This window comes from Schistocerca americana, chromosome 2 (assembly GCF_021461395.2).
Source record: "Schistocerca americana isolate TAMUIC-IGC-003095 chromosome 2, iqSchAmer2.1, whole genome shotgun sequence".
Classification (NCBI taxonomy): domain Eukaryota; kingdom Metazoa; phylum Arthropoda; class Insecta; order Orthoptera; family Acrididae; genus Schistocerca; species Schistocerca americana.
The window spans coordinates 245,347,811-245,357,332 of NC_060120.1; the positions used below are offsets into that span (position 1 = coordinate 245,347,811).

Genomic DNA, 9,522 nt, shown 5'->3' on the forward strand with positions numbered 1-9,522 from the left:
ATCTTAATATGTGGTGACTTTGCATTTCATATGCCAAATTCTTTTTTCTCTCATTGTAATGCATTCCTCAAATCTCACCTACTTACATGTGTTCTTCCCATCTCTGCGTGTTACTTAAAGTCCAAGTCCACTCACTTTCTTCCATATACCCCTGTGCTCATTCTCTCCCATCATCTGCTTGTTACAATTTTGCTATTTCTTTCATTTGCACATCTTCTGCAGAAGTTACACTGCTTTGTTTCAATCCTAAATAACTGGAACATGTCTCTGTTGCTCTTTTTATTCCTGTTTCTGTTTAAGTTTGAAATGTCAGTTTTCTCTTAGTATGCACTGGGATGACAAGTCATGGTATAGTGATATGTACATAATTTTATCCTTTTTGGATAGGGAACATGACAGCTGTTTTTATAAATTTCCTACATTGTAATGAATATAACAGAGGGAAACATTCCATGTGGGGAAAAATATATCTAAAAACAAAGATCATGTGACTTACCAAACAAAAGCGCTAGCATGTCGATAGACACACAAACAAACACAAACATACACACAAAATTCAAGCTTTCGCAACCAACAGTTGCTTCATCAGGAAAGAGGGAAAGAGAGGGGAAGTCGAAAGGATGTGGGTTTTAAGGGAGAGGGTAAAAGAGTCATTCCAATCCCGGGAGCGGAAAGACTTACCTTAGGGGGAAAAAAGGACAGGTATACACTCGCTCGCACATGCGCGCGCACACACACACACACACACACACACACACACACACACACACACACACACACACACACATCCATCCGCACATATACAGACACAAGCAGACATTTGTTAGTAATGATATGCACATCTACAGACGTGGTGGTACATATGCACAAGGTATATAAGAGCAGTGCATTGGTGGAATTGTCATTCATATGAACTGTGATTCATATGAAAAATCTTCCGACATGATTATAGCCACACAGTGGGTATCAACAGACTTGGAACATGAAATAATTGTAGGAGTTACATGTATCAGACAGATCATTTTGGAAACCACTAGAGAATTCAGTACTCTGAGATCCACTGTCTCAGGAGTTTACCAAGAATACCAAATTTCAGGCATTACCTCTCACCATGGACAACAGAGAGCAGCAGCATTTTCATCGAGTTTTCAGTGCTAACAGACAAGCAACACTGCATGAAATAGCCACAGAAATCAATGTGGGATGTACGACAAACACATCCATTAGGACAGTGTGGCAAAATTTGGTGTTAATAGGCTAAAGCCACAGATAATGCCTTTGCCAACAGCACATCATCACCTGCAGCACTTCTCCTTGGCTTGTGACCATATCAGTTGGACCCTAGATTACTGGAACACCAGTTTAGTTGGTAAGAGCTGGTGGTAGGGTTCGTGTGGCACGGACTCCACGAAGCCATGAACCCAAGTCACCAACAAGAAGGCAGTGTGCAAGCTGGTGGTGGCTTCATAATGGTGTGGAATGTTACATGGAATAGGCTGGGTCCTCTGGTCAAACTGAATCAAAGATTGACTGGAAATGGAGATGTTCAGCTACTTGATGACAATTTGCAGCCATTCATGGACTTCATATTCCCAAGCAATGATGGAACTTTCAGGGATGACAGTGCACCATGTCACTGGTCCAAAATTTTTCGTGACTGATTTGAAGAACATTCTGGACAATTCAAGCAAATGATTTGGCCACCCAGACTGCCTGGCATAATTGAGAGGTCAGTTTGTGCACAAAATCCTGCAGAAGCGAAACTTCCGCAATTATGGATGGCTATAGAGGCACCATGGCTCAGTATTTCTGCAGGGGACTTCCAGCAACTTGCTGAGTCCTTGACATAGCACTACACGGGGCAAAAAGAAGGTCTATACAATATTAGGAGGTTCCCATGACTTCTGCTACCTCAATGTATGTTCGCTTTACAGTTCTCTTGTTTTCTATACATTTATCTCCATTTATTTTTTTTTCCTTTCCACATTAATATGTCTGAAACATGACTCTTTCTGACTGGGCTGGGTCGGAGCTGATGCAAGCATTTCCTTTCCACTCATTTTCTATCTCTTTTCATTTTCAAAAGCATTAACCCCCACAGCTTTACATAAGTATAATAGAATACAGTATATAATCTAGAAAAGTAACATGAAACTGCCAAATAAAATAGATTAAAGTAGTTGCTTTTACTCTGTAAAATGTAAATGAGCTGCTAAGATACCCTTGGATATAATATGCATAGTAAAAATCACCAGTGTAAATATTTTATTTAAATGTAGAATGGTTCATAAGAGGAATGTTTTTGTTAAGTGTGACCAGTTTCACATTAAACAAAATGTCATATTAAAACAATAATATTACTACGCCTTAATCTACATTAAAGATTCCAGCAATGTGGAGGCACTTAACATAACAATCAATCAACTCAACCAACTTCTGAACTCTGTTCACAAAAAAATGTGCTGTTTGGTGTTTCACCCATGGCTGCATTGCCATTTTAACATCATTGACATGATGCTGGCTACCGAAATGGTTTTCTTATGTTAAAATGCAAGAACAATTGACAATCACTGGGTGCTAGATTGAGGCTATATGGATGGTCATGAAATTGTTCCCAGCCATATAAGACATCTGTCTTTATTGAGCCATGTGTGAATGGGCATTATTAGAAAGTGCCCCCCCCCCCCAAAAAAAAAAAAAAAAAAAAAAAAAAAAAGTTTACTGAATTACCATGGCTTAACTGAGCTTTCTGCATGGACTGTTGTATCTAATCTATTGTGGTGTAAAATAACATACTCTTGCTTTGTCTCCAGTGATAATTTAGCATGAAACTTCACCATTCAAGGATGCTTTTTTTTCTTCATGCCAGCGATCATTTTTGCACACAATGTGAGCAGAGCTCAGAATAGTTTACACATTCTGTAACAGTTTCATAAATAATCATTCTTGAAATTTGGAGACTCCTTAATTATCATCAAATTGCAAAACTTTATTTTTACTTTATACATTAACTTTCTGAACTAGTCTTCACACATGTTGATGAATGTTAATATAACCATCTAACTTACTTTCTTATGGCCCATATTGTGTTTTCCATGTTGTTGTGGTGCAAGCCTCTTCATCACTGAATAACTACTGCAACATAATCCATCTGAATCTGCTTAGTGCATTCATCTCTTGGTCTACCTGTATGATTTTTACCCTCCATGCGTCCCTCCAATACTAAATTGGTGATCCCTTAATGCGTCAGAATGTGTCCTACCAACTGGTCCCTTCTTCTAGTCAAGTTGTGCCACAGATTTCTCTTCTCCCCAATTCTATTCAGTACCTCTTCATTAGTTATGTGATATACCCATCTAATCTTCAGCATTCTTCTGTAGCACCCCATTTCGAAAACTTCTATTCTCTTCCTGCCCACACTGTTTATCGTCCATGTTTCACTTCCGTACTTGGCTACATCCCATACAAATACTTTCAGAAGAGACTTCCTAACATTTAAATCTGTATGTGATGTTAACAAGTTTCTCTTCTTCAGAAACACTTCCAGTGTCATAGCCAGTCTACATTTTATATCCCCTCTACTTTGACCATCCTCAGTTATTTTGCTCTCCAAATAGAAAAACTCATTTACTACTTTAAGTATGTCATTTTCTAGTCCAATTCTCTCAGCATCACCTGATTTAATTCAACAGCAGTCCATTATCCTCATTTAGCTTCTGTTGATATTCATCTTATATTCTCCTTTCAAGACACTATCCATTCCGTTCAGTTGCCCTTCCAAATCCTTTGCTGTCTCTGACAGAATTACACTGTCATTGGCGAACATCAGTTTTTATTTCTTCTCCATGGATTTTAATTCCTATTCCAATTTTTTATTTTGTTTCCTTTACTGCTTGCTCTATATATAGATTGAATAACATCGGGGATAGGCTACAACCCTACTTCCCTTTCATGCTCCTCGACTCTTATAACTGCCATCTGGTTTCTGTACAAATTGTAAATAGCATTTCGCTCCCTGTATTTTACACCTGCCACCTTCAGAATTTGAAAGAGAGTATTCCAGTCAACATTGTCAAAACCTTTCTCTAAGTCAACAAATGACAGAAACATAGGTTGGCCTTTCCTTAACCTATCCTCTAAGGTAAGTCATAGAGTTAGTATTGCCTTATGTATTCCATCATTTCTACAGAATCAAACTGATCTTCCCCAAGGTTAACTTCTATCAGTTTTTCCATTTGCTTGTGAAGAATTCGTCTTAGTATTTTGCAGCCATGACTTATTAAACTGATTGGTAAATTTCATACCTGTCAACACCTGCTTTCTTTGGGATTGGAATTACTATATTCTTCTGGAAGTCTGAAGGTATTTCACCTGTCTCATACATATTGCTCACCAGATGGAAGAGTTTCGTCATGTCTGACTCTCTCAAAGCTATCAGTAGATCTAATGGATTGTTATCTACTCCCGGGCCTTGTTTTGACTTAAGTCTTTCAGTGCTCTGTCAAATTCTTCACGCAGTATCGTATCTCCCATTTCGTCTTCATCTACATCCTCTTCCATTTCCATACTACTGTCCTCAAGTACATGGCCCTTGTATGGACCCTCTTTATACTCCTTCCACCTTTCACTTTCTCTTCTTTGCTGAAGATTGGTTTTCCATCTGAGCTCTTGATATTCATACAGGTGGTTCTCTTTTCTCCAAAGGTCTCTTTAATTTTCCTGTGGGTAGTATCTATCTTACCCCTAGTGATATATGCTTCTACATCCTTACATCTGTTCTCTAGCCATCTCTGCTTTGCCATTTTGCACTTCCTATTGATCACATTTTTGAGGCATTTGTATTCCTTTTCCCCTGCTTCATTTACTGTGTTTTTATATTTTTTCCTTTCATCAATTAAATTAAATATATCTTCTGTTACCCAAGGATTTCAACTAACCCTCATCTTTTTATCTACTTCATCCTCTGTTGCCTTCACTGTTTCGTCTCACAAAGCTATCCATTCTTCTTCTACTGTATTTCTTTCCCATGTTCTTGTCAACCATTTCCTAATGCTCTCTCTGAAACTCTCTACAACCTCTGGTTATTTCAGTTTATCCAGGTCCCTTCTCCTTAAATACCTACCTTTTTGCAGTTTCTTCAGTTTTAATCTACAGTTCATAACCAATAAATTGGTCAGAGTCCACATCTTGCTCCTAAAAATGTCTTACAATTTAAAACCTGGTTCCTAAATCTCTTATATTACCATTATATTATCTATCTGAATCCTACCAGTGTCTCCAGCCCTCTTCAATGTATACAACCTTCTTTCATGATTCTTGAACCAAGTGTTAGCTATGATTAAGTAATGCTCTGTGCAAAATTCTACCAGACAGCTTCGTCCTTCATTCCTTACTTCCAGTCCCTATTCACCTACTACTTCTCCCTCTCTTCCTTCTCATACTATCAAATTCCAGTTCCCCATGACTATTAAATTTTCATCTCCCTTAACTATCTGAATAATTTCTTTTATCACATCATACATTTCTTCAATCTCTTTGTCACCTGTGGAGCTAGTTGGCATATAAACTTGTACTACTGTGTTAGGCATTGAATTTGTGTCTATTTCGTCTACAATAATGCATTCACTATGGTGTTCATAGTAGTTTATCTGTGTTCCTGTTTTTCTTTTTTGTTCATTATTATACCCAATTAAAGGATCGGACATTCCATGCTCCGATCCTTAGAACGCCAGTTTTGTTTCTCCTGATAATGATGCCCTCCTGACTAGTCCCAGCCCAGAGATCTTAAAGGGGGACTATTCTAACTCCAGAATATGTTACCCAAGAGCATGCCATCATCATTTAACCATATGGTAAAGCTGCATGCCCTTGGGAAAAACTACGTTTGTAGTTTTACCTTGCTTTCAGCTGTTCGCAATACCAGCACAGCAAGGCAGTTTTGGTTGATGTTACAAGGCCAGATCAGTCAGTCATCCAGACTGTTGCCCCTGCTACTACTGAAAAGGCTGCTGTCCCTCTTCAGGAACCACATGTTTGTCTGGCCTCTCAACAAATACTCCTCCATTGTGGTTGCACCTATGGTACGGCTATCTGTATCACTGAGGCACGCAAACCTCCCCAACGACGGTGAGGTCCATGGTTTTTCCATAAACTTCACTAATCTGCCACAGAATTTTAAATACTTTTGTATAAATAAATATACATGAATATTTCACACCAACTGGAACTTTCAATTGACATGCATTTTACACAGGCACAGATGAATGCTTCCATTCAAGGGCACAATGCCTGGAGGTGAGGGCAGGGGGGGGGGGGGGGGGGGGGGCTGCTTCTCCTCCCTCCCCCAGCTCCCAAGGAAAGAAAAAGATAATTATATAATTATAGTGTTGTCAGTTGCTTTTCTTTCAAGAAAATTATTTTAAAGTTTGTATTATGTAGTTTTTTAACAGGGTCAGAACTGGAACTCTCTTATGGCTACTTAAAAGTCGCCAGTCTTCCAGGATATTAAAAATCCTCTATACCCCCAGGTCTAGGCCATGGTAAAGAACTGTATATGGGCACCCTTGCTTCCATTATGGTGTCTGTGTGTAGTAAGTAGATGCAGGTGCTCAGCTTGCTGTCCTGGATTGTGACTACAATACTACAGTGATCATATTTGAAACATTACTTACTAAAATGGAACGTGTCTCACATATAATTTTATGACTAGATCTGCATTGTTTACTAGTCATGGCTGGACATACTGCACCAAAGCTACGTTTCATGTATTACCTACAAGCTGTTAACAGTTTTTCATATAACATATAAAGAAAATTGTTCACAACAAGGATGTGTGCATATATAGATGAAAATAAATTATTTTGTCTAATCACTCTAATCATTATTGAAAAATTCTCCAATTGAGTGTTATTGGTGCTGTGTAAAGTCCTGTGCACATTGCACTTCGTCAGGCAGTGCGTTGCGCATTTTAGAGCGACCATTGTAAAACTATCTCCTGTTCCAGACACTCGACAGTCTGGTATTTCTTTGCTTCTCATGTTGCTGGCATCATAGTGGAGTATTTCTTGCCTCACACTGAGTTTAATATATCCTTACAATCTGCAGTGTGTCCCCATAATAGGAGCCCACAATTAATGCTGCTATGAAATAGTACATATCTCACTGCTATAAGGAACTGGTCATGTTAATACACCCCTTGGTCTCATCAGAAGGTGTATCATATGGGAGAGCTTGGAGCACACACATATGGTGTGTTCTTTCATTGATAGTTTCCTGTCATCCTGGCATCCAACACTGCTGAGGCTACATATCAGATGATGTATTTATTCTTCACTCTTTTTTCATATTGTTTTTGCTAAACCACTTCTCGATGTTTTCAAAGAATACTTCTTTTGCTAGTAGAACTTGTGCAGCAGTATTTTCTCTATCAAAAAGGATGGTGTCATCAGCAATCTGTAACATGTTGTTACAGCCATAATTAAGAAACAGGAGAGGTCTTGTGATGGATTCCTGGGGTATGTCAAGCTTCAGTTTTGACTCTTAAGTAGTTACCATGAAGCAGGTCTTTAGCTGGAAGATCTGAAGCTATCCTCATGCAGTCCCTGAACATTATGATAATGTATTTTAATTTATATAGCTCAGGTGTATAACACATCTTCCCTTTGCTAGGTTTTTCTCTTCCTTGTGATTTGTCTCCTGGGCTCTTCTTGGGAATTTGTGGGAACATGCTATCAAATTTCATTCTTAAGGTTTGGAACAGACTTTCATATGAGTCACTGGCTGTCATTCCTGCAAGTTTCTGCTGCCAGTTTACTCCAGACAGTGCTGCTTTCACTTCATTTAGTAATAATCCTCCTAATGAATATGTAACTTGAGTGCCATGTGCTTGGCTGCAATTTACTCTTGTTTAGTCACTTGTAAAGATACCTAACATTATGTCTGTGGCACTGAACATTTTTCATACTTTGTTATTGGTTGTTGATGTAAGAAGTTGAAACAGGAATAATTTTGCTCACTGGATTTCTGAGTAATGAAATGTCTTCAACAGGTATGCTGGTGTGTGCTGTCCTGATGAGCTTCAAGTTTCATCCACAGAGTCAAGTGTGGCAAGTTCCTAATATGAGGATTGTTATTGACAATCCTTTTTCTAGATTTTTGTACAGTACATGAATACTTCATGCATAAAATAATATTTATATTTATACATGAAGTAGTTTGATATTGAGGTCAGTAAACTCTTTCCCACAGAGATGACATTCACACATTGGATGTTTACGTGACCAAGAATGTTTGTATATTGCCAGTGTGTTAAAAACCAATTGTAAAAAGTTGTAATGGGCATTACATATGCAATATATTTATTTTATTATGTAATTTTATTTCTGTTTACTAAGATAGAGTTACCTATTTTGTTGTAGAAATGATAATCAGATTTCTAAAACAGAAATTTCCATGAACTGTGTATCTGGTTATTGCACACTGAATTATAGGATGCCATTGTTTCAAATATTATCTGTTGAATATTGATAGCTGGAACATAGATTTAGCCTGTAAAACATTGGTTTTACAAACACATGATGTTCATTTACAAAGGTCTGGTGATCTGAGTCAATGTTTTACAAATAAATTTTTATATTCCTTACCAAGATGTTTCTTCCTTCCTATTACTAAATATCCAAATGTCCAATTAAATGTACTGCAAGCTTACATGATACATTGCTGTAATACTTCCAACAGACATTTGTGCTTACATAATAATAAACATATTACATGACATCTTGTAAAGAAAGAGTTGTGTGTAAAAATGTCAATTGAGAGATTCATCAGTATAAGGCAGGAAAAGTGTAAAGATGTCTGTTAAAACAAAGATACTGAAGCTGTCATAGGACAATTGTACCATCACTGAACATCAATTGACATATTTTATCACAAGGTGAAAGAAAAATGCTACAAAATTAATAAACATTCTATTATTACTTATTTGGAAGCATAAACACAATACACATTTATGAAAGCTGAAAGAGACTCTAAAGCATTTACTTTTATTTATCTTCTTATTCATCCAAGGATCACCTCAAAATGAAATAGGGTTTGTCAAGGTAATACAGTATAAATCAATAGGTCAAAACAAACAACACACATCATACGTAACCCACTTTATGAAGATAGGAGAGGTAGTCTTCCAACATTTGCCTTAGTGATCTAGGAAAACCATGGAAAACCCAAATCAGGATGGCCAGACACAGCATCTCCATCCTTGGGAGCATGAGCTCAGTGTCCTAACAACTGCACTGCCTCTTGCAGTTAGACCCTATTGTATAATGTTCCTTGATTTACAAAGAATTTATTTCTGGCAACTTGCAAAATAAGACATAGCTCCATTCTTCATTGTCGCACACACGGAGAAAACCTACTGATGGCTCCTGGGTTGTGAAGACACTGCTGTCCACGTTCCACCAACTCCCGACTCCATTCCTGCCATATTCAACTATGCTCCTTAGTTCATCTGAAAAACGGAGTCAG

At 37.8% G+C, this 9,522-nt stretch overlaps 1 protein-coding gene across 1 annotated transcript in view; it reads left to right on the top strand.

Moving 5' to 3' along the window:
- Nucleotides 1-8,641, top strand: part of LOC124593923 (inter-alpha-trypsin inhibitor heavy chain H4-like) — a 209,945-nt gene extending 201,304 nt beyond the window's left edge. The window contains exon 17 of the mRNA XM_047132272.1: nucleotides 8,048-8,641. Within this exon, the coding sequence (XP_046988228.1) occupies nucleotides 8,048-8,117 (70 nt within the window). The 3' untranslated portion in view covers nucleotides 8,118-8,641. The remainder of the gene's footprint in view (nucleotides 1-8,047) is intronic.
- The last annotated feature ends 881 nt before the right edge of the window (nucleotides 8,642-9,522 follow it).